The sequence below is a fragment of the Nipponia nippon genome, unplaced genomic scaffold (assembly GCF_047370975.1).
Source record: "Nipponia nippon isolate SJK-2023a ecotype South Korea unplaced genomic scaffold, ASM4737097v1 scaffold_3, whole genome shotgun sequence".
Lineage (NCBI taxonomy): Eukaryota > Metazoa > Chordata > Aves > Pelecaniformes > Threskiornithidae > Nipponia > Nipponia nippon.
In genome coordinates this window covers 66,907,757-66,933,760 of record NW_028262347.1, presented here as the reverse complement: position 1 = coordinate 66,933,760, position 26,004 = coordinate 66,907,757, and the positions used below count along the sequence as shown (strand labels likewise).

General features: G+C 42.1%; 1 protein-coding gene across 2 annotated transcripts in view; it reads left to right on the top strand.

Moving 5' to 3' along the window:
- The window catches only part of RESF1 (retroelement silencing factor 1), a 34,542-nt gene extending 8,895 nt beyond the window's left edge, over positions 1-25,647 (top strand). Inside the window, exons 3-6 of one of the 2 annotated variants that reach the window (XM_087766971.1) lie at positions 11,319-11,401; positions 16,971-22,407; positions 23,193-23,267; positions 24,437-25,647. In XM_087766971.1, coding sequence (XP_087623097.1) covers positions 17,010-22,407; positions 23,193-23,267; positions 24,437-24,579 — 5,616 coding nt within the window. In that variant the 5' untranslated portion in view covers positions 11,319-11,401; positions 16,971-17,009 and the 3' untranslated portion in view covers positions 24,580-25,647. The remainder of the gene's footprint in view (positions 1-11,318; positions 11,402-16,970; positions 22,408-23,192; positions 23,268-24,436) is intronic. The other variant, XM_087766972.1, reaches the window with a different exon arrangement.
- Positions 25,648-26,004: the final 357 nt, after the last annotated feature.

Genomic DNA, 26,004 nt, shown 5'->3' with positions numbered 1-26,004 from the left:
AAGCTTTTAATAATGAATATTTTGTAACTATCACGGGTGCCTAAGTTACACTTGTCACAGGAGAGATTTAGACTGCGTAAAGAACCACCACCAGAGGTAGCAGCAAAAGTGGTTTTCTTGAAGTAAGATGTTGCAACAGTGAGACTAAAGAAAGTCTGATGGCAAGGTTCAATCTATTATTTACTGTACAGAAGATATAATAATTCAAAAATACCAATATAAGATCTCAGTGCCCTGTGATACAAGGTTATGCATGGTATCAGTCACTTACCAAAGATCTGCAGTTGGTAAGGGGTCTCTCAGCCTCAAGGAGTAACCTTGAGAGGCGTCCCAACTCAAGGGGAGATCACTGCCGTGCAGCCAGCTGCTTATCAGGGAGAGCTCAAAAAGGCTCACTCAGGCTGCCATATTTATGGAATAAAGTGGTTGGCTTGTAGTCAAATTACATGTGATGGAGAAGGTAAGCATGAAACTCCCTGTACCCACAACTTTCTTTGTTTCTTGACAAATTAGTCTTGGAAGAACCACCTGCTATTCATGAGTTAATCACATGATCAGTGTTCTGGTTTCCCAGCTCACATGCATCAAAGCTCACCATGTCACCTTGTTCCTGTGTGGATTTTCAAAGAACAGGTTGGAACTAGAGAAGTTCTTGACCCGGTCATGGCCTAGGCCTTTATTTCCTTGGGAGCCTGAACCAAACTATCGCTGGTTTGGTCAAGGAGTTGAGTGTATCTGTCGCACTCCGCCCCATGACTATAGTCAATACACTTTATTGACTCATAGAGTAGTAGTTCGGTTACCTCTTGTCTCTGTCATAAATATGTTGTGTATTGCAGATCAGTGGTAAGGGTACAATTATTTGATGAGTTGCTTAGCTTAAGCGTTACAATTAATGCTAATTATATAGCATTGCACATACAGAATCAGTTAATTGCATATGTTTTACATGTTGGATTAACATAATTTGTTTCATTATTTGCCCAGCTTTGATTTACAGAATGATTATAAGCAATAAACACAATAAAGTCAAAACTAACAAAACTGCAGCTGGATGTAACCTCAAATTCAAAGCTCCAGTTGCTGTTAGTGAACATTCATGATCATAAATATACACAGCCATTGCTGACATAGACGAGTGCTGTCTCAGCGTGTTCGTTGGGGTGTACTGAGAAATGTCAGACTCCTCTCAGGGAATTAAGGCACATATTGGAGGTTCCAGAGGAATTCCTTTCACACATGAGCCCCATCCTAGATCAGGGATGCAAGCTTCAATGTCTACGTATTGTCATCCTTTATTTCTCTGCCAGGCCTGTTGTCGATTATACATGGGATGGATCACAGATCTATCTTGGTGTAAAGCCAGAGATATGATAGGGTAGATTTGTTCAGTAGTAGTGTCTCCTATGGTCAATACATAGGCAATAGTTAAGTCTGCATTTGCATTATATGTAAAGTTTACCAAGAGCTGCCAGGCTTGCAGGTGTCATTTGGTTTCAGTGGTCTTATTCTGGACAACTTTTGTGAGTTTCAGCAGGTGGGAATCTGCTATCACCTTCTCTTAAGATTACAGCTGCTGCAGCTTGGGCCCTTGGTTGGGCTTGAAGGCAGCTCAGAGCTGAGGAAATGTTCGCTTGGGTTACCCCTAAAGGTTTAGTAATAACATGCAATCACTGTGTTTTGGACATTCCCATAAAGGCAAAGTGTTTGCGGTCAACCACTGCCCTAACCCCAATTTAAGTAACGATAACTGTAAGGGAAAGTGAAGATTTTGCAGTGAGGTAGTCTTTGGGTGTAGCTTATTGGCTGGGACTTCAGTAACGATGGGGGATGGAGTTGAGGGTGAGTTAGGGAGAATAGTTGGAGGGTTGGTTGTGGTGAGCTGAGGAAGGGAAGTATCAGTGGGACTCAGACAAGAGAATAGTATTAAATTCAGTGATTAAAGCTTTAACCTAAAGGCACACAATGTCAACAGAGTGAGAAGGTGTAAGGGACGTGCCACAAAACGGTTGGTACAGGCACACTGATTATTGGACCAGTATAATGTCTGCTAGTATTTCCATAGTGCTGGCTGTGGGTAGCTAATTGCTGAAAGAGACCAGTTCTTCCCCACTTGGGCCTGCGTAACACTTTGTGCCATGTCTGAGGGAAAACCTATTTCATAGCGTGCTGCAACTCTGACTAAAGCTTTAGCAGCAGGATGACCCCAACACTTGTGCAACCAGAGAGCTGCCACAGTGGTTCTGTGGTCCAGGTTGGAGGTTTTGGCTGAAGTTGTCTCAGTTTCATCTGCTACTATTGGGCTGCGGTTGGCTTTATCATAGGTGTCAGTGTTTGCCACCACTGCCACCCCTCTGATCACAGCAGTGACATCTGCTTGGCATTCCATGCAGCCTTGGCCATGGGGCAAGCAGAATGGGAATCAACATGGCTGACAGCCAAAGCACATGAGTGCACATAATCCTGTATTTATTCACAAAGAAGTCAGCCCTAAATTTCCCCAGTATGGGTGTGGAAGGAGTGTGCTTTCCAAGAGGGAAGCCAGTGGGTGCACCCAGCAAAACCAGCCCAGGAGTCAATGTAGACCTGGTTGTCAGAGGAGTGAATGACTAAGCAAAGGGCCAAGAGTTCAGCCATCTGGGCACTGTCGTGGTGATCAGGTGTAACAGCTTGGTCATCTGCAGTATCAAAAGCAGTGGCATGCCTAAGCCAGGAATTATGGTGAAGGATTGTGGAGGCTTCTGTAAACCAGACATCCTTCTGTGGGATGTTGAAAGGATAGGCTTCTGTAATAGGCAAGTGTGAGGGATCACCTGAAATTGGAGGAGGGGGAGGTGAGAATCATATGGTTGGGGCCTAAAGGTTGGATTCTGATGGCAGAGAACCCAACGCTGAATGGTAATGGATTCTGCATGTCCTTCAGGGAAAGGAACATGTGAAGGACATTGCGAAGAATAGAACTGTTCAGTGTAAGGGGGTGATCCACAAGGAGTTTGTCATTATCAGAAAGGACAAGGAAGGTGTTGTGTAAAGCATGCTCCCATTCCCTGTGTGAGGCTTGCACGTCTTGCCACCCCTTGCTGCCAAAAGGGATTGGTTTAGGGCTAGGGTCCTTGGGACCTATTTCCTGGAACAGTCATCACCGAGCAGTTTGCACTGTGCTGGACCCTGAGTTCTAGTCCACCAGAAGGAGTGAGGGGTCCCAAATACCAGTACTGTTGAATACTTGTAGGAGAAAGGTTGGGGCCTGTTCGTTCCAGTCCCAGGTGGAATGTGTGCACAGCAAGGAATAGAGGGGATGGCCTAGCTGACTAAAACCCATGCCTTGTCATGACAAAAGTTTAAAGAGCCTAGGAGACTCTGATGTTTGCATTTGGAGGAGGGAGTAGGTTAGGTAAAAAAAACAGATTGCAAGACACTTTTAGGAATACCCTTGGTAATGGCATACAAGAAGACTCCTTTAAAAAAAACCCAAACACCTTACATTCTGGGAAGGACCCTGGCATTTACCAGGAGGAATATAAAGTTCCCAGTGTTCTTTGAGGGCTGAAATTGGGGATCATATCTTGTGCAACAGATTCCTGTCTGTCTGCCTAGGAAAATGTCATCAATATACTGGAGAGACATCAGGAGTGGGAGAAATTTCAGCTAATGTTGATGCTAAGATACCATGAGCAATGGTAGGACTATAGCAATAGTCTTGAGATAAATGAGTAAAGGTATAATGAATGCCATACCGAGTACAAGCGAAGTGAGCTTGGTCATCCAGGTGAGTGGCACACTGGAAGAACATGTCTTTAATGTCCAAACCCGCTATGCATAGGTAAGAAGAAAGGTAAATGGCATTGATTACTTCGGCAGCTATTGGGACTGCAGTATGAGGCAGAGAGGAGGCAGAATTTATGCCTTGGTAGTCATTGGTCAGATGCCAAGACCCATTGGGTTTGTGCATTGGTCAAATGGGGCTGTTAAGAGGAGTGGGTGCCAGTGAATACTCCTTATTTTCCAGTTCTGTGAGAAGTTTTGTAATGAGTTTTGGCGCTTGCAAGTTCACAAGGTGTTAACAGCATGGGTCATTGCAGGTAGGGGAGGTGCTTCTCAAAGTACCCAAACTAGGGGGAGTTTTGGTTCAGAAGTACCAGACAACTCTACCTTCCCTTGAGCATCATGGAAGGTCTGGTCTCTGAGTAGTTCCATATGTGGAAGTAAAATGAGCTAATGCCTCGTAGGCCTTTGCAAGCCTCTCTAGTTAGTTATGAAATATCTGCAATGTTACCTAATGGCCTCACTGAGTAAGTGTGACTCAATTATTGGAGTGAAATACTTGTAAAAGGATGTACTGTCTGGAGCTTATCTGAAGTAATCCCTATGTTACCGTTCTTTGTGGTAACTTACTACATCGTGCTTATCTGGCATGTAGCTGCAGTTCTGTGAAAAACAAGTCTTGTAACCCAGAGGTATATAAACTCTGTCACTGCCCCAACTGGGCAGAGTGTGTATCAGCAGAGGCTGTCATGCCGTTGCTCTGTGTTGTACCCTGTCGCTACAGTAATAAACTGCTGCTGTTCTGACCTGACCAGAACTGCATTTGGGTTGCTCCACAATGGATGTTAGAACCTCCCAAAAACCGCAGATCCTCAGGCTTGTCTGTCTGTTAGGGATGCCGCACTTGACTATGGGAAGGGCTGAAGGGGCTCCTGTGAACCCATGCGCTACTGCAGAGGGTGAGGGAAGTGGTCCCCTCCAGTGTGATCAACGGAAGGCAGAATTTTGAGTGCCCGTGAGGGGACACAAATAATGGTATTGTTGATGGTGGCATCTAGCTCTGGATGGGAAGTCCCTGTAAGCTGCACCTTCCATGCCACCTGAGAGGGATCAGCAGGTTTTGACTGGCTCCCCTGGGGTGCTAATTGTATGTCTGATATAAGTCTGTCTGGTAACCAGGGGCTGGGGTTTTCCAGCTTCCAGGTGATGAAGTGGTGGGAGGGGCACTGGGGCCCTTGCTAAGGCTCTGGTGGGAAAAGATGTGGCATGGGGAGGGGGTTGTTGGCAAAAGCCAGTAAAACAGATGTTGGGACTCTGTGGGCTGCCTGTTTGGGAACGCCCAGGGCCAAAGAGGCTTTCCATGCTGCAAGACGCTTTGGATCAGGGTCGTTTTGCACAGGCTTAGGGATATTTTTAACTAAGTGAACACGAGGGTGTTTGGTGGTAACTGTAGCTGTATCTTCACAGAGGAGGGAGGATGACTGAGCATAGCAGAAACTAACTTTAGAATCATAGAATTATTTAGCTTGGAAAAGACCTTCAAGATCATCAAGTCCAACCATTAACCTAGCACTGCCAAGTCCACCACTAAACCATATCCCTAGCACCACATCTACATGTCTCTTAAATACCTCCAGGCATGGGGACTCAACCACCTCCCTGGGCAGCCTGTGCTAGCTCCTGACTACCCTTTCAGTGAAGAAATTTTTCCTAATATCCAACCTAAACCTCCCCTGGTGCAACTTGAGGCCATTTTCTTGTCCTATTGCTTGTTATTCGGGAGAAGAGCCCGACCCCCACCTCGCTACAACCTCCTTTCAGGTAGTTGTAGAGAGTGTTAAGGGTTCTTTACTCTTTTACTAATAGCTGGGACCATGTGGTGCTGGGCACTGTGCCTGTAAGGCTAGTGCCTGTTGACATTAATGGGCTCTGAGTGGACCAGGGCCCTTCTTGACTCGTGGGTGCTGCTGGGCCTCAGAGGGGTGACAACCCAATAGGGCTTCATCTGCCACAGGGGCTACATCTAAAGTGTGACTGATAACCAGCCTACCTGTGCTTAATCCCAAGTCTGTGGGACTGGCCCAGAGAAGAGTGGGGGGCCTCGGTCATCTCAAGGCATTTATCTTTGAGCATATGTCAGTGGTGCCTGATAGAGTCTATATTTCCCACTGGAGTTTGTAGTTGGATTCCAGACCCTAAATGAGGGTGCAGGCTTCTGTTTCTGAGATTCAGATGGTATCCCCTGTCACGTGACATATTTGCAAGACAGATTAAATAACCCACAGTAACAGATTCGTGATAGTGCTCGCTTAATTTGGCTAGGTCTATGCCTTTGAAGGAGCACGTAGAGACACAGTTGGGATGCCTCCATTAGCATCATACTCAATTTTAATAGTTGGTCTGATTCATAAGGCTGGTCAAGCTTCAGGAAGGGAGGAATTTGACATAATTGTCTGAAGTCAAGTTGGACCAAAGATTTGCTATATTTATATGGCTATCAGGTGGGCCAGCAGAAAGCAGGGTAGGGCTTCTTCAGATGAGTGACTTGACCAGCCAACGTGTCTGGGAAATACAAATTTTTCTGGTTGGACTGTCCTGCTTTTATGGTTGACTTGTGGAAGCACTATCTGGACTTGCTAGCCAGGCATTGCATCCCACATCTTCCCCCTTCTGTGCCATTTCTTTTTGGAAATACCAAATAATACAATACTAATGCCACATTTCCACCCCTTCCTTTTGTGAATTGGTGGGGGAAAGTGTGGTGATTGTGTCCTGGCTGTGCAATACCAGGACTGATGTCTGTGCTGCACCCCCCCAAGGGTGTCAGATGAGAGAAGAGTTTGGTCATGGAGTCTCTTTGTCTAGTTTCTCTTTGAAATGGAAATACTGTGTTCTTTTCAGAAGTCGTGAAATCTCAAATGACTGAAACTGAAAAAGCAGGGATGTGGAAGGAGAGTTTGTAGGGCTAAAACTGGATGTTGCCCCAGAGAATTGATCTCTCACATGGTTGTGCTACAGAGTTCTGGTGGGAAGATAGGAAAGTGATGCAACTAAGTGCATTGTTGATGTTGTTAGTCTTGTATATTTTGTGGGGTTTTGTGCAGAGCTCCAGCTTGCTCCCAGGCAATCTACTGATGTACAGAAGGTCAGATCCAAAGCAGCAAGGGTTGAGCAGGAAGGGTTGCCCAGCCATACCTGAGGGTGAGCAGGCAGGAGTCTTTGGCAATAAAGAAAAGTAAATGGGCTGGATGGGCAGTCAGGCTCAAGTGCTTCTGAATCAGTTGAACCCTCTGCTGCGGCAGCTCAGGGATCCCAGCACCTGTGATGGGCATGGGCTGGGGATGCATCATGGTGCAGTTCCCCTTCCAGGCACGGTACCACAGTCTCCTTCGGGGACAAGTGCCTGGAGCGAGCTAGGAAGAGCTGTTAGCTGCTGAAAGAGCTGCTAGCTGCTGATGCCCCTGCCCTGGGTGGCCTTTCCAAGGTAACGGCTCTCTGGTGTCTCCCTTCTGTTCCCAGCAGAAGCTGCCACCTACAATTTTATGCGATTTGCCACCCGAACTCAGCCCAGGACTCACAGCAGCCCTGATTCCCTGCCAGTGCTGCCCCCAACACCGGTTCCAAGTGAAGAGCCTCGTCTGTTAACAGATGTAAATCTGAAAAGACTCCATAAGAATCAATGTAAACAGCAGAAGGACGGAAGGAGAGTAGGCAGGTCTGAATCCCACACCAGGGACCCTGACTCCACTCACCACAAACTTAAGGACAGCTATGAATTCTCCTCGCTTTATTCATATGAGAAAGTGAAGCCGGCTCGCTCTCGCTCACTTTGGACCTTAAGCCTGCATGCTTGCTATACAGGACCTTGGAGATCCCAAATGTGTAGGCACCTGTGAGGAGACGATCCAGACTGAGTAGGGCCCTGGGCCAGTCTGGCAACAGCGAAATGACGCTGCCAGGCAGTGACCACAGAAAGCACCCAGGAGAGGGGTGTGTAAACCGCTCCCCGAGAGCCCAATTGGAGCGCTCCTGAGGAACGGCTGGCCTGCGCCTTGGTGATCTCCCCTTACTTGGGATGCCGGGTGAGGATACTTTCCTGGGAATTGAGTGATACCTATTAGGTAGATAATAAGGAATTTGGAATAGAAGCAGGATAGTCCTCACTTGCTGTGTGGTGTAATTGTTGCCTACTTAATGAGTGCCTTATCCCAATAAACCTCACTTTTTGTGCCTTGAAACCTTATTCCTTCAGCGGGTAGATAGTGGCAGAAGGTCTGACCATGACAGCACCATTTGAACTGATTTCCTCACACCGGTTTCGTTTTTGCACTCTCTGAGTGCACTTGTGGCTCTTAGTTGCATGCACAAGCCCTGCCTGTAGGATTAGTGTGTAGCGAGAGACTGCTTTTTAATGTCATTGTGCTGGCTGTTCAGGTTAACAGTTTACATGAGTAAACTAAGAAAAGTTAAGCCGAAGATACTCTCGGTTAAGTTGAAGATGCTTATTCTTAGTTTATATTCCTAGTTTTTCATATGTATATATAAATAAACTTTTATGTCCAGTTTGATTTAAGAAAAAAAGTGGGAGCTCAAAACATGGTTTTAACTTAAATTCCCACATGTAAGTGAAATGCATAGCACCATTATCAGCAAAGCATATTGGCTTGAATGTGATGCCAGCTGCAGTTACCTCCAGGCTCAAGCCAGATCTTCTTTGGCCAGCTATAAACACAGAGCAAGTTTAGGTCAGTCTGTACATAGCCAAACAGACAAGGCTCAATACTTAAATGGAAATAAGTAGTATGTTTATTAGTTAACCCTTACATTTAAATCATCATCTTGCAAACTTGAGGCAGATGAACTACTTTTATTCTCATTGCTTTCTACGCCATGTACTACTTCCTGACTATTTGTGTCCCTGATTAATTTATTTATACTTGTGTGGTGTGTGGAGATTGTTGTAGGACGGCCTCAGTGCTGTGTTCTCCACCAGCTTGTCCCAGGGCAGCTGTGGTGCTGGAGCACAAGGATCAGTTTGTAGCAGTCAATACCTTTAATGCCTTCAGCACGCTGAATTTCATCACTGTGTGCTGGGAGAGTCGATTGATTAGTGTGGAAGTGGTTATGGCAGGGAAAAAGATGAGCCCTTAATTCAAGTATCTGTTATCTAAAACTAATAAAACAGTAGTTCTAAATAAAGCATATCAGCCATGAGCTTTACAGTTCAGGGCTGTTTGCAGCCCTGTACTGGGTGTGGCTGGGATGGAGTTAATTTTCTTTGCAGCAGCTGTATGGTGCTGGGGTTTGGGTCTGTGCCTAAAACAGTGTTGGTAACTCACCAGTGTTTTGGTGATGGCTGAGCAGTGCTTGCACAGCATCAAGGCCTCCTCTTTCCCACTCTGTCCCCACACCGAGTGAGGTGAGAGTGGGCAGGAGGCTGGGAGGGGATGCAGCCAGGACAGGTGACCCACGTTGGTGAAAGGAGATATTCCATACAGTATAACGTCATGCTCAGCAAAAAAAAAAACAGGTGGAGGAAGAAGGGGGGTTTGGCTTCCAAGGTTGCTGTTGCTCAGAGACCAGCTGGGCATCTGTCTGATCGTGGGAGGCGGGGAGTGATTTCCTTTGTGTTGCTTGTTTCCACACCTGCCTCCCCTTTCCTTTACCTGTTAAACTCTCTTTATCTCAGCCTTCAGTTTTCTCACTTTTTGTTCTTCCAATTTTCTCCCTTGTCCTGCTTGAGGGTGAGTCAGTGGCTGCATGAGTGCTTGGCTGCTGGCTGAGGTCAACCCACCACAAGCCCTACTATAGTTACACCAGAGGAGTCAAGCTCCTGTGGACCTATCCTGATATAGGGCTACTGTGTTGGCTGTCACACTGGTAAATACAGTTTTGCTAACCACAGTACAAATCAGAACACAACGCTAACTTCCTCCTTATCAGTGGACTTGGATGAAGTAAACTTCAATGGTTTTGAAAAGCAGTGAGGTCTACTGGTGGCTGTTTCTCCAGAGTGATCAAAGGATCTTTCACAGAGTTGGCTTTGTGTTGAATTTATGTTACTAGTCTCCTGGTCTCAGTGTTAAATGGGTCACCCGATCAAATACTCTTTATATTTGTCATCGTTCCTTTCATCTGCTGTTGCTGGTTACTTCCTCATGGTACTTTTGGGTTACTGATGTCACTAATCTCCAGGTGAACATTGTTTACTTCCTTCCAGTAATCCTCCTTAAGGTCAGTCTGTTAGCAGGAGCAAATGTGTAGCAGTGTTACCTAGTGGAGGACAGAGACCATGACTATGCAAACATTACAGTGTTTTTGGTTTTTTTTTATAGCCCAGGCACTACAGTGTGCAATTGCAATTAAAAAAAATGCACAAATACAGTAATGTATGGTTATGGTAAACTGTAGTAGAGAACTATTCTGTTAATGTAGTTTATTCAAGATTGAAGGAGTTTATTAAGAACATGTAATTAACTGGCAATCACTCAACTATATCTTCAGAACGAAAATTGGTAATATAACAAATAAACCACAAAATGTGACACTTTAAAAATGTCAAGCATCTACAGTTTCTGGGAGCATGTGCTGTTTCTAAATACCTTTCTTTTATCCCAGAAAGTGCTAATCTCTCTATTTGTGACATGCATCCCTCTATCTCCACCTTCCCCTGATGTATGGGTTAGAAGCACAAGCCCTCTTTTACACACACTTTCTGTGGGAGATGGGGTTGCTCCGGCTTTATGTGAGCATTTGCTGTTCCCTATAACCCACTGATCCCCATGCTGGTGAGAAGGCATCCCATGAGTTCGCATGCACACAGCTGAGGTGTGGGTCCCTGGTTGTTGCACCCTGCACTGTCAGTCCTCTAGCTGGATACAGGCTGGGCTCCTTGCAGCATCTGATGGAGAGGATGCTCTGTCTGGCACAGGTAGAGGTGGTGATGTTGGCAGGGTGACTTTGGGCAGTGTCACACAGGTCTTGACTACTGCTGTTTCGACTCCAAGGTGGTTTCCTCTTGTTGAAAATTTCAAGCTTCTTTTATACTTCTATTGAATCCTTCTTTGTTTCAAAAGGGTCTGAACTTCCCCAGTTACTGCTTAATCCAGGTGATGATTGTATTCCTCTTCAACCCCATCAGTTGGTGGTTGATAACCATCTTCCCTTTTTACTTGATCAATTTTGGGCAGATGCCCTCCAGATAAACTGGTCTTTGGCATGTGCACACACACAGAATGCATGCTTGCATTCTGACCTTACCAGGTATTATTATTCAGCCCATTTGTCAGGGGTTGACTATAGGAGCAACCCCAGAATAAGTTCTTCCAGTCTTATGGTCCACAAGATCCTTGTATTGGTCTCTTAAGAGACCATGCTCATGGCATGGGGGCTCCAGGAACACCTATCCTTGTGTGGTCACATAGCCTGGAGAAGGATGTTTACCTCCATAACTGTTGATTTTTCAGGTGGTGGGGATCTTCAGTGTTGTAATCCTCTGCTGCTGGTCTTAGCCAACAGTAGGTGAACTATCTTTTTATACCCTCTCATTTCAGCAACCTGTTGCCTTCTGCAGTTGCTCACTCCTTTTGAACTGGCTGTCCGTGTTCCCTGGTGAATCACAGAAACTGATTGACAGGTGAGTAGTTTACCTGATGATGATCATGCAGGTCTTACCTGCTCTATTGTTGCATTTACCATTTAACCAAAATGCTAAATAAAGGAATGCTAAATTAGCAGTTTGGTTACTGCCAACCTGCTCTCTGCAGAAATGGTAAATGTTTGCTTGGGGTTGGCCATTCAGTTACTGTCCAGTCTCAGCACAGTAGCTCCCACACCATGGTTCTGCGGCCTCTTGCTGCATTTGTCTTAACTTTCTCTTCCAGCAATGTGTAGGACAAGGGATGTAACCTCATGAGTCTTTACTGCATGTCCTGCTATCCTCTTGCCTGGTGACAGTGAGCTGGTTTTGGGTGTGCTTTCTATACCCTCTAGGAGTCAACTGCTACTGTGATCTTGGTTTGCCTCTCATGAGTCCAGCACATTGCTGAGTCTCATGCTCTGCCTATGTTTTCCCTGTTCAGGTGTTTTCTGGCTTCAGTGTGCAGGTGTACAGACTTTAATGTTAAGTTACAGTGTTCAGTGAATGAAGTATTAAATCTTTGCTGGAATGTTTTACCTAATCCAATAGATCAAAAGCCTGTTACAATTTATTCTGTGTTTTAGGCTTCATTTATTTTCCTCTCTATGTATTTCCTAGAGGAGGGTCTCTAAGAAGAAGTAATCAATAACAAACATTGCCAATAAAAACTGAGGTCTTTCCTATCAGAAATGAATTTAGAAGTTTTGTGTAGAGTAAGGCTTCAGAAAACTGAAGGAAGTGTAGCCTTCCACTGTTTGGATGTATCGTTCCTTTTCCTCTAGAATAGAAACCCGTAACAGTTGAACTTACTGGTCTTTATATAGATGGCCCAAATTCCCCTCAAATCTCTCTGAGGTGAATATGAGGTGTCTCCACAGAGTGATTCAGGGACATTACATAAGACAGAGGCCAGAGACATGCCTAAAACTATCTGATAGAGAAGTCTAGGTGTAGGCATTTTAGTTCCATTATAGATTTGTTGAAGAGCTGTGCTGTTACTCCTGCCTTCAATGGGGGTGTCTCTCCATTCCTTTTCTGTGCGTCATCAAAGAAGAATTGGCAGTTGCCTGTGTAGTAGTTGCTGATGATTTCTGAGGCTTGTGGTCAAGGTGAGAAAGTAGCAGGTGAAGGAGTGAAGCAGGCATGTATGAGGAATAGCCTGTCTTTCGGAGTCTTGTACCGATACTGATCTTCTCAAATGTTCTTCCTAAGACAAGCTCTTTCTGCCAAATATCACTTCTTAAAGTAGCAGATTTTGTAGTATTAAAGTTACAAAAAATTCTAAGGTTGTGATCACAGCTGCAAACTTAGTTTTCTTAATCCAGCTAATAATGATGGTGAGCTGAGGTTGTGCTCCTCATTTTTATGGTCTTGACAGTGACAGGAATTGATTTTTACTCTTGACTGTGTGTTGCATGTAGTCAAAGGTTCTCCTCTGTTTAGCAAGGATTTTACAATTAGTACTGGTTGGCATCTTAGTCTTGTTTACATATCTCAGTCATGTTTCTGGAACGTATAGATGTCTTAAATTTCTTCAGCCATTATCTAATTCAAGGACATGATGGTTTTATCCTGTCATGGTTTAACCCCAGCTGGCAACTAAGCACCACACAGCTGCTTGCTCACTCACTCCCCCCTGGTGGGATGGGGGAGAGAATTGGAAGGGTAACAGTGAGAAAACTTGTGGGTTGAGATAAAGACAGTTTAATAGGGAAAGCAAAAGCCACGCACACAAGCAAAGCAAAGCAAGGAATTCATTCACTGCTTCCTATCGGCAGGCAGGGGTTCAGCCATCTCCAGGAAAGCAGGGCTCCATGATGCGTAATGGTTACTTGGGAAGACAAATGCCATCACTCCAAACATCCCCACCTTCCTTCTTCCCCCAGCTTTACATGCTGAACATTACATGGTATGGTGTGGGATATCCCTTTGGTCAGTTGGGATCACCTGTCTCAGCTGTGTCCCCTCCCAGCTTCTCGTGCACCCCCAGCCTACTGGCTGGTGGGGTGGTGTGAGGACCAGAAAAAGCCTTGACTCTGTGTAAGCACTGCTCAGCAATAATGAAAACATCCCTTTATTATCAACACTGTTTTCAGCACAAGTCCGAAACGTAGCCTCGTACTAGCTGCTATGAAGAAAATTAACTCTATCCTGGCAAAAACCAGCACATATCCCCTGATTATTTTTCAGGAAATACCTGGTGTAACATTAGCAGTCTGAAATATTTAGCTTGGATGCAAAAGCCTGTTTTCTCATCTAAGATTCCTGCATTGCTGTTAGTAGTGCCTTAATACTGTTGTTGATGCTGTTTTACAAATTTCATATGTGGCTTTGTTTTCCTGTTTTCTTTTGTTATTGGTGCCCTTTGAAAGCAGAGAAAGTAAAAGAGAATGTGGAGGAAGATAGAGCTATCTTTGAATCTTGATAATAATAACTTGGAAAATTTTAATTTTGTGGCTCTTATAGACTAGATCTGAATGATGCTTCTAATTCCTAAGTTTGAAATCAGGAGAGTCTTAAAAATCTAAAAGAGCCCATGAAAGAAAGTCAGGAGCCTTGGGCGATCTGAGAGAAATGACTTGCAACGTTTTGTTGAGAAGTTGTCTAACACCCCGCACAAAGCGAGGTGTTTGTTCTGTCCTAGGTGGGTTTGACCGTACTTAGAGGAACTTACCGAGATGCAAACAGCATTCACGCTTGTAGGTTGTTGTCGTTTTTTTGCACATGAGGCGATCAAATGTGAATTAAAGGAGAAGAAATACTGAAAAATTATTTGCTGTCTCTTTTGCAGATTTTGTACACTAAGCAAAATGTTTGTCACTTCGAAATATGTCTAGCAGAGAACCCTAAAACTGTACTTGTATATGTTGGGAAAGGATGTATATGTATAAGGACTTTATGCAGTTTTTATAGTCACAGAGGATAGCACTGTTGAGATAAATAACCGCTCAAATATTTGTGTTTGTAACTTTACTAACACTATAGGATGTGATTTTAACTATTCAGCTCCTGTCACATCTTGTCAGCTGTTACAGTCCAATTATACTTTGGTCAAAAATCAATTACCAACTCCCATCGGGATGAATCCCACGCTAGTAAAGAAACTTTTACGCCAGTTGCTAGAACGTGCCTGAGACGAAGGACAAGAAACCTTAATCACCGTCCATCCTGACACAGAAGAAATCCATCATGTGTTAGATTGGGTGAAGAAAGATGGAGAGCATTAATGGTGGGAAGTTCTCTTCGGATGGTCACCCGTGGCAACAGGCACTTTTAATCACATGCTACATCCTGTTGTGGTTTTATTGTCACTAACGTTTGTTTGCTGCTTGTAATTATATTGTATTTTAAAGTTTGGTGCTTGATTAAGCAAGTAACCCTAATGAAATCACCCAAAATGTTCATGCTTATGACAAAGGGAGATAAATTTCTTAAGCCTGAAAGTCTCTCTCTGAAAAAACAGAGAAGATGTCGAACTAGATTTATTAGCATGGGAAAACCCCGCAGAATTTGAGAAAAGAACTACTATATTACGAAAAGTGATTGAGACTTAAAGGATCTCAGGTGAGACTTTAAGTCTCAAAGAGGGGATTTGTTGGAGATATGCGAGAAATAAGGCAAAGGATGTTAAGGCAGAGGACGTTAATCAACCTCTGTAAGCAGTTAACAAGACCTGGCCTGAGAGAAGAGACAGGAGGACAGCATAAAACAGTCAAGCAAGGAAATACCAAGCTAAGCATGAGAAAACAAGGCCGCTGATAAAGCCCAAGTTCGAATCACTTGAACCATGAGTGAACTGTCCTAATTAACATAGTAAACCCCACACTTCCAGCAGTAAAGCCCCCGGCCCGAGCAAAGACCCTTACCCACTGAGCATGTGCTGTAAATTTAAAACACGCTGTACCTTTAAGTGGAGACGAGGTTTATGAGAACCAATAGACACAAGGATGAATAAGTGGAATTGTAAAAGCACCGATAGCAGCTACTCAGAATGTATAAAATGTCACTGTATGTTAACCACGGTGTGCTAGGTTTGTGGAACTGCTGATGACTAACTATTGCTTGTCTTAGGAATACTTGAAAATGATTACTAACTGATAAGAGTCGTCATAGCCTGCTAAGAATCAAGGGTTGTTACAGACAGATGAGAGTCGTTATTCTAAATAAAAACTAGTAAGATAAAATTGGTGGGAGAATCAGCAAAAGGGATGAAAAGAAGAAGAAGCAACTGATAAGCCTTAGGTTGTTGCATAAATGGGAAGTGTATAAATATGGACAACTGGTACACTGAGTTGTACTAGCTTTGTGGACTTACCCACAGCACCCCTTTTTGCGCAAAACGGATAACAAACAAATATCTCGACTCAGTGTGTGAATTGGTCACTGCACACTGGCTATCGGACCCTGCTTTTTGGGACAACAGAACTGCCACCTAGCACCCATCTTTGCGCAAATATGAAGGAAATAAAATACCCCTGCTCTGAGTGTTAATTGGGATCTGCACACCCGGCTAACGACCCTGCTTTTGGGACAACAGGTTTGACCATACTGAGAGGAACTTACCGAGATGCAAACAGCATTCATGCTTGTAGGTTGTTGTCATTTTTTTGCACTTTTCCGTTTTCGAAGACTGAAATAGTGCTTGGCTTTGAAGACGTTGTCTCTAACAACTTTCCAGAGGTTAGTCAGAAGTAACATGCTCACCCAGTTGGGCTTGTTGGTAATCAATGTAAATTCTGGAATATAATGCATGAAGAGTTAGAGATTTGTGACTTTGTCACCTCCTGGAGGTGTACTTACTGCAATAGCAGCGGTGATGATGTCATCTCCATGCTGAGTAAGTTAATGCTACCGAACAGAATTAGGGGTGGTTTGCTTGTAGCTACATGTGTTAACTAGAGTCACAGACCCATGTTTCTCAAAAATTAGTAACTGCCCACAGTGTCAGGGAAGGGCAAATGACGTGTAAAATAAAAACAAGTGGGCCACGTTATTATGAGAGATCTTTGCTGAACCCAGATTGATTTTTCTCCTTCCTTTTGTTGTATTTGAAGGTGTAATTGAAGTCCAGTCGTCTTGTATGAAAACTCTGACATGTATTATATTCTGTAGGTGCATCTTATGCTCAGCTCTTAAGCATTGCTCATTGTATCATGTTATACAAATACATTGGTTTTTTTCCATTGTTTTTGGACACGAAGGTAAATATAACAATCTATTGTTCAATTAAAAAGTTGAATGACAGTAGAATTAGCAGAATAATGTGAGAATTTTGTTATTTGTTAGACAGTCAATAGAATTGTTAGTTGCTGCTCTGTCTTTTTGTACCTTAACTGTGTTCCGGGAAATAATTTATGCAACTTGACATTGACATCAATGTTAACACATCATTGATGTTAACACATCAATGTCCATGGGATGTGCCAATGGAGTTGCTCTTCTACCTAGCAAGTTAAGTTCAACGGTTCTGTTCATAGTGCATTTAAATCACTTCTTGGTAAGTGAAATAGGTTTTGATTGCAACATTAAGGTCTGATTTTTTTTTTTTTTTTTTTTTTTTTTTTAGAATTTGTGTTTTGGCTGAAGAAAAAGAAATCAACAGAAGATGGACTGGAATGCAAGACCAATCCAGAATACTGATGCAAAGAAGAACCTGCGAAGTGAAGAAGCATGTTACACTCCATTGTTTTCTAATGCACGTGATTTTCCTCAGACAAATGCCTATTCCTCTAAAAATGCATGTAGTAATGCTGGAAATAACCAAATGGTGTATCTACCAACTAGCAATGTTGCCTTCCCTCCTGTAAATGCTGAAGGATTCAAAACTTCAGATCAGGCCTTACCAGGAGAATCTGTAGCTGGTAATGACTTTATCTCAAAATATCCAGTTGATCGACATCCACCATCCTGTGTACTAATAGCTCCCAATCAGCCATCACGTTTGCAGGCAGAGATGACTCAGACTTCTTGGCCAAACTCTAATGCCTATATTTATTCCTTTAGAAAGTTACCTCCCCCATCTTCTCAAATGAACGCTGGTAATAACCTGAGGAACGTACTTCAGGAACCTCAGTATGTAACCACAAACGGTTACACTGTGCGGCCACAAATGCCGCAGCGTAATTCTATGAGAACTACAATGTTATATCAAAGTAACATTCATTGCCAGAATAATTCTATGTCTCTTGGTACATCTGGGCAACATGTCCAAAACCAAATATATCATCCCTACACTCAGTTTAAAGTTTTACACTCACTGAATCAAAATTCTGCAGCAAATGTACAGCTGCTACAATATCGACCAAATCAGATGGGATCAGAAGCTCCTAGCAGATGTTCTGCACCATCTTTTTTGCCTGCCAACTGTGATTCGAGAGCTGCAGCACAATCTTCAATAGGTGTACCACAGGCAGTTCAAAATGTGCCTGATGGATATACCCTTAGCCAACAGAGGCACCCATTGGATCAAAAAAATGCTTCTGGTTTTAACAGTGTTCAGCAACACTGTCAGAAACAGCTATCTGGAGAGATCAGTCAATCAGTTAGGAATGTCTGTAACTCAAGTGGAAATGTGACAGCAAATCAGCCTTTTAATGAAATGTCTGTACCATCCCCTGGCATTTCCAAAAAATTGTATGATGTGCAAGACATGGAAACTCTTTCTTCGGTGACTGCTTCAAAGCCACTGAGTGATCCTGCTTCAGTTCAAGAAAGCCAGACTAGTAGTTTAATGAATGGGCCTATTAATTCTCAAATTTCTTCAGCAGCAGCAGATAGACGAACAGTTACAAAGGACAGACTAGCTTGGGAAGCTGAAAGGCTGTACAGTATTAAAAAAAAATGTCTCCTGCTTGAAAAGATGCATCACTATAGAAGAAAACTCTTAGCAGTTTCAGAACATGGGAAAAGTACTCCCCCACTTCCTCCAAGTTATCAAGATAGTCTTGCTAATTGTGTTCCATGGGTGCCCAACCAAAATGTACCACCTTCCCCATCTGCAACAGCAAGGACAGAGAGTCCAATACTTAACTCTTCACCTGAAGAAAGAAATGACAAAAATGTAGCCAGTGCTGATAACAGAGGATTAGAGGTGACTCACAGTAACCCTCAGGTGGAGCAGGGAAGCCTTTCATCAAGCTCTGCTCCTGTTCTCTCTCAGAGCAAAGTTCCAGCTCAATTAAATAATCCTGAGAGCACTCCCATCTTGGAACAAAGGGATGCATATGCCTTGGCCTCTTCTCAAAAACCTGTGACATCCTTGCACAATGCTTCATGTTTTAGTCAAGTGGATAGCTCTATCAAAATTGCATCAAAGAATGTGCCAGCTAGCGCCGAGAACTCATCATTTCTTCAGTTTGTATTGAGCAGCACAAATCTATTGAAAGAGAAGACAGCTGGTGCTACTGCTGATAAAATATTGACTAATCTCCTGTGTAGTGAAAAACCGCTGGTAGATACATCTGTCTCAGGTGGAAGCTTAATAAAAGACACTAGTGAGAAGAATGTAGGAAATTTGGAAGGTGAGCAGGCATTTATGATTCACACCAACTCTCCTGTATCAGAAACGACCAAATCTGGTGAAGCTAAATTCCAGAGTGATGTAGCTCAGAAAAAAATGCCGTTTGCTGAAAATACATCTTTTAAACAGAGCAATTGTAGTTACTCTGTGGAAGAGCTAACTGCATGCCTGGGCTTGTGGAGAAAACATCCGTCGAACTCTGTAAGCGTGCAAAATAGCCAGTCAAATGAAAGCCCCACAGCAAATCAGATTTCACCTTACAGCCAAAACACGAAAAATGGAGAACAAAATAATGCTCTGGTTAGTACAGACGAAGCAATTTTGCCTGTAACAACTGCTCCTGTAGGACAAAAACTTGATACACTGAGTTGCAATTTGGTAAAAAGTTTTGAACTCCAAGTTGCAGTTGTCTCTCCTTTAGTACTTTCTGAACAGAGAACACGGAGTGAGCAGGCAGACAAATGTCCGACATCTGCAGGTAAAACCTATCCAGTGATTGACTCAGGAAGCCCATGTAGCTTGCAAGAAGAGGGGAAGAATGAATTAAATGTGGTAAACACAGAGAAAGGAACAAGAGCAACGGTTCGGTCATCACCCAGTGATTGTGTTCTGGTACAGAAAGTGGACTCACATTTGCAGCAGACAAAATTAGCTGATGGAAACAGAGTAGTAAAAAACAGTGTGAGTGCAAATGATTCATATGATGAAAACCAAAGGAAAGTTAGTCAGTCTGCACAAGATGCCAGAGAAAATCTGCTGCTTGGATTACAAAACAAACCTTCTCTTCCTGAATTGGGCATAAATTTTTCTAGTGAAATCTTTCAAGAAGGTATAAGAGACCATAAAGGCAAGCAAGCTGTGTTAGAGACAGGAGATACACCCACAGCTGTGTTGGAAGAACAGATGTTTTGTATTTCTGGTGTATGTTCTCTTGTTGAAGGTGATACGTTTTATAATCCACAAATAGCAAGTATCTTTAGGTCAGTCCCTGGGACACATGCATTAAATGGTACCTCATCAGAAGGAAATGCATCTGACCCAAGGCAAAAGGAGCAACAGCTGGACTTGTATAAAAATGAGCTGAGCAATAACACTCCCCAAAGAGAGAGCTTGCTGCAAAAGATGTTGGAAGACTCATCAAGCTGCATGAGTGAAGCAGGTAAGATTTTGGATGGTATCGCAACTAGTCATTTGGAGAAAGAAAGCAGTGGCAATCCTCTTAAAACAATTTCCACCTCAGAACAAAAAATATCATTCAATGCATCTTTCAAGCATCCTGAAAATTACTTGGAAAATCTTGCTAGTATGAACCAGGAGTTACCTCAAAATTCGCTAGATTTCTCGATCAGTGTAACCGCTGAAACAAATACGTTCACTGTTCCAAGCGACAACAGTAAACAAAATTACATGTCCAGTAAAAATAGCAGAGAAAAAGACGTGAACCTTTTTGGAGCAGAACCTATTAAATATCTAAACAATCAGCTGTCTGAACTAGTGAGAGAGTTTCCATATGGCATTGAGGGTGCTGATATGCTAACAAAAGAACCAGTACAAAATGATTCTGTGGCTGAGCAGATGGAGAATCAACCTGAAAAAGAGACTCAAATTTGTGACAAGAATTCTTGTTCGAAGGACGCAGTAGATCAGATAAAAATTGCAGTGTTAAGCTCTGATCAGATGCAAGAACTGTTTCCTGAACACAACCGGTGTTCCTCTAGTGACAGGAAGAGAGTAGCGAGCCAACAGTCAGAAAAGGCTTCAGCTGAGGAGGAGAACCTTGACGGCAGCATTCAGCCTAGTCAGAGTCTGTACGAGAAGGAAGAAAACCCACAGAATACCTCCAACCCCAGGGAAAAAAAAAAAAAAGATTGTTCTGTAGCGGGTTGGCTCTCTGCAGCATGTAAAATGCCACAGTGTACCTGTAACGTTGGAACGTCTGGTTCAGAGAAAAATGATGATCAACTTTCAAAAGCTGAAAATACTAGCTCTGCAGAGAGACAAGAAACCACCAGTAAATCTGATGCCGTAACAAAGAGCAATTGTGCAGTGGGAAACCTGCCAATTTCTGAAAAAATCCCAAACAGTGTTAGCAAAAATAAAAAAGACATTGGCAAATACACCTCTGCGATGAACAAAAAAGTTAGGCTAAAGGTGGATAACGAATACAAGCCGCTTACAACACAACAGGAAAAAATTGGACCACTTAATTCCTCTGAAAACCAGGATGTTGATAAATCTAAAAGGAGCAGCTGGAAGGAAGAGCTGCAAATCAACAGAGGAACACCATTGGTAGACAAAGAATTTCATTCTGACAAAAAAGAGCCTCACGCAGTCTCAGAAGAGTTGTCAGAGAAAGCTGGTCATACAGATGCAGAGAACCTGACAAAGTCATCCAAAAAGAAAGAGGGAGTTTTCAAAATGGAGTCCTTCTCAAAAGATAAAACCAAAACAGGTTTAGCCACGAAATCCAAAGTAGACGTTCACAAGTTTACAAAGTCAGAAGCTGTTGAAATTAAGCATGCTGAAGTCAAACAAGGACAAAAAATTAAAACCTGTGAAGAGAACTCAGCTGAAGAACAGAACTGTACGAAACAAAAGGAGATACTCAGGCAAGATGTAGGAATTAACATCAAAGAGAAAGCCAAATTATCGGCAGAAATAAAACATAAAAAGCCGAATAGTTATTGTGCTGATGCTATAAAGTTCCCAAATTTTGGCACTGTTGAGTTAAAGTCAAGAAGCCACAAGTATTCTCAGCATAAATCTATGAAAGTTCATCCTTCATCCTTCATCCAACAGGAGCAGTTGTACAAGCGGAAGAGGAAGGAAAATATGATTGGGAAGAGAGACCCTAAGAAAACAAAGGTGGAAGAGGAAAGACTGAAACAATCTGAAGCAAAGAATTCCAAGCAGCTTTCACATAATTGCATGATAAATACTGACAAAGCTAAAAAATTGAATGGAGAAAATGGCTGGAAACCGAAGAGTTCATTAGCAGATCGCTCTGTGCTTAAATTACAGAGAAAAAGGGCTCGATCTTCTACCATCTCTAAAAACTACTTTTCTAATAAAGACAGACGTCTCGATGGTCAAAACAAAGACAAGTGCTCTGAGAAAACATTTCCTGATAAAAGTCTGCTATACTTCAATAGAAGAAATAACAGATTAAAATTGCATCTTCAAAAGGAACCAAAGAAACACTACCTGAACAGAGTTGCGTTTAAACGTACAGCACAGGAAAGCATATATCTGACAAAATTAGAGACATCACCTGTCAGACCCGTCTGGCATAGAAAGCCCAAAGTGACACAAAACACCCCAGATGCGAAAAGAGATGCTCCTGTCTCAGAAGCTGAGAAATCATGCAAACCCAAAGTACTTGAATTTAAGCTGTGTCCAGAGATACTATTCAGAAATCCAACCACTGACGAAGAAAGCTTAGCTGCAAAGAATTCCCGGGATAGAGAGAAAGGCACTGTGGCAGGTATGATGCTATCTTCATTATTAATTTGTAAGTAAATTAATTGCAAGTAGAAAGTATGTATTCCATTCATGTTACACAAACTACAGACAGTCAAAACGTGGGACTCTAGAAGGTGAAGGTTGAAATAGCTTAGCTAGCTTTCTGACAGACTGCAGCTGTGTGTTAAGCTGAAAAAGAACATGAGATTTTTCCTTCAATTTAATGTTCTATTCTTTTTCCTTAAGTTTTACAGAATACAGTTAGAGTAGTTTAGAGCATGGCAGTTTCAAGTGACTTCGTGAGAAGACTTTCTAACTTACTTGTAGAAGATAGCTTGGATTGTTTGTAGGAAGCAGATTCCTTTGGCATTGTTACCAAAGGTGATCTGATTTGTATTCAGTGTTCACCTGGTTGCGTATAAATCTGGCTGGGTAGACAGCAGAGGGAGAGATCTTTTGCGGCACTGAGGAAGAGAGAGGGCTTGGGCCAGACGTATCCTGCACGCGGTCTCTGTAACCTTTGCCATCTTTGCTTTAAGCTGCCTTTTTTCCTCCTCTTCTTTCCTATCCCCAATCTTTCAACACTTTATGTGGTGCATTGTGAGGCATATTTGTGTCCAATGCTATATTTGATTTTAAATAAAACCAAATCTTAGGTTGTACATACCAGCCCTTGCAGTCATTCTCACACCCAAAGGAAATTTCCTTTCGCATGCGCTAGTATATGTGTTAAAACTTGATGCTGAATAGAGACCAAAACTTGTGATATAGGAACCTCAAAAACATTTTTTTAAATTTTCTCTTTAGGTGTCAAGAGTAAAAAGGAAGATTGGTTAAAATGTGATCCAGTGAAGCAAAAAAAGCTGGAAGAGATCTCTACAGGTGAAATGACTTCTGATTACCTGTTTTGAAATAGAAGTTAAATACTCTTTGCTTGGTTTTAAGTGTTTCTTTAGAGTAGCAAATCTTAATGAAGTATTGTAACTTATTCTTTACCAGCTCTGCAGCTGAAATGGATACTGTAGAGTAGACATACGAGTTTCAAAGATTTGTGGAGATTTTTATTGCCATAAGAATATGTTGTTGGAGATTATTGGAATTTTCCTGCATATGTGTGTGCAGTTGAATCGGAGGTAGCGCTGGTGACAAGATTGAAGTACAGTTTTAAGACCAAGCGAGCTCTTTCCCACTCTAAAATGTAGGAAGTGACGTAACAAAACCTAGCATGAGACTATAAAAGCAGAAAGTGATTTTTTTTTTTAATTTTATTTGGCTTTCACAGTAAATTGATGCTGTCTGTACATATTACCTGTGTGTCCCAGTAGTCTGGACAGGATTAATTGTATGACACACATAGTGGTGCCACTACTATATCTTCCCTGTTTCTCTTGATTGGCAAATTACTTTTTGGATGGTCTTTTGTACCCTTTAGGAGTCAGCAGTTACAACAGTGGCATCTTTCATCTCAGGATCTTGGTTGTTCCATCCTTTGTAAATCTTGGGTGTGGTTGCTCCCTGCTGTCTTTCTTGCTTTGCTTTATGTATCTTTCTAGCTATAGTCTTGTTTTCCTACTGGTCTAACAGGAAGCAAAATGGTGCATTCAGCGTGCTGTAACCTTGTTGTCATCCTCTTCTTATCAGAGTGCAAGTCCTGTGCTGACAAGTTACCTGTGTTGTGGTTTTGATGCAAGCAACACATTTTGCAATGTTTACATCTTTTACTGCTGTTGAATGTGTCCTTGGCTATTGGTGTCTGCCATTCTTTTAGCCCTTCCTCTTGTTTCTTCTCTTACTTCTGCAAATGCACATTTTCATTCACACCTTTCTTAATATTCTTTAGAAATCTCTCTTATGAAGACACCCAAATGACCATTTCCTGCTTAAACATGCATTGAAGACTGATTTAAATCTGGGGTGCCTGGTGCTTTTGGAAGGAAGTTTGTGGCATCCTTTTTGACAGTGGGTGGCCTTAAGTACCACATGCATAAGGAGTAGAGTCATTTGAGACTCTTAAGCTTTTGCTTTAACTTGCTTGTCTGTCTGTCTTTCAGCTGAGGACAGTATTCCACTTGATACCGCTATACAGATCCTGGATGGAGATCGCGAGGCTCTTCACATTCCAATCAAAGACTCAAAAGAGATGTTTCAGACCTACAGGAAACTGTATCTGGAAAAGAAGATGCAAAAGCCTTGATAGCACTCCTGTATCATAGGTCTTATTCAGTATCACTGGGAAAAAAATGCCAACACTAAAATGCTTTTTCCTGTTTACTTCATATTTCTGAATAATTGTAAAAAAAATATTATTTTTGCGTGTTGGCAATTTTTTCCCGTTTGCCTCATTTGATTGAGATCTTATTCTGTATTTATTGCACAAATATGCTTTGGTGCTGCAGATGCCATTGTCAAATGTGTTGTTTCTTTTCGGCATGTTTGAATCCTTTTTTCTTTTTTTTTTTAAAGATACAGGAGTTAGTTGAATCTTGACCAAGAAAAACTCAAACTCATTTAAATTGTCATCGTCTGTTTTCTTTTCTGATTCTGGAGGGCTTCTACTTGTGGTACTTTCCATTGCTGGCAGTAGAAAAATATTCGTACTGGAAAGGGATTGCAGTGGATTCCCAAGCATTACACCTTTATTTTCTACTTATGCTAGTCTGATTCTTGTGCTTCTAACAAGGCTTTCTATTTTTGTAGAAACTTTTTTTTTTTTAAACTGGGAATACAAATATAAAACCCTCAAATCAAACATACAGATCAGGGGATACGATGAAGTATTTATGCTGCTACCCAGTTTTCTTACATTTCTTTTTGTGGAATTTGTACAAATTGAACTCTGAGTTCTTCATCTGAACACAATGCTGTAAACTGATAGTTGACTGAAGACTTTTCTTGTTTTTCTCTCTCTCTGCTTTCTTTACACTTGAAAGAAAAGTGCGATTGTTGAAGTGCAGGGAGTTTGAATTCACTCTTGTCTGGACTATGTTGCTCACTTGAACCAGACTGTAATCAATTTCTTTGTTTATAAAGTGTTAGATAATGTTTGACTACACATTCACTGTGACATAAGAGTTATATTTGTTGCTGGATATCTTTTGTTTAAGTGCCTTTTCATTATTGTTCAGAATTTTGAATTGAATCATATTTTTTCAGAAATCTAGTACTTGATTCTTTCTATCTGTTTAAACCTTTATACTGAAAGTAAAAACTGTAGATATTTCATTGAACAACTTTTATACTTGAAATAAACTTTTGAAGGCTATGCCTTGTCTTTTTTTTTTTTTTTTAACTTAAAGGTATAAAGTTGTGTTTATTACAGTTAGTTAAAAGGCATCGAAGATATTCCTGTAAATGAAAAAGAGCTTTAAAATAAGTGCCAGATCTTCCTTCTTAAAAGGTTTCATAGTTGCAAGTGAGAACTGGACTTGAGTCCAAGCTTTTTCTAGTGAACTCCTAACAGCATGTACTTACACTTCAGAAAACACACTGGGAATATTTTTCTCTTCAGCATCTTTTTTTTTTTTTTTTTTTTTTTTCCTCCTGCTCTGACTTGGAGTTGGGAATTTGTTGGCATGAGTACTTAAAAAGCTTTCAGTATTACTCCATTCCTGAAGATGTA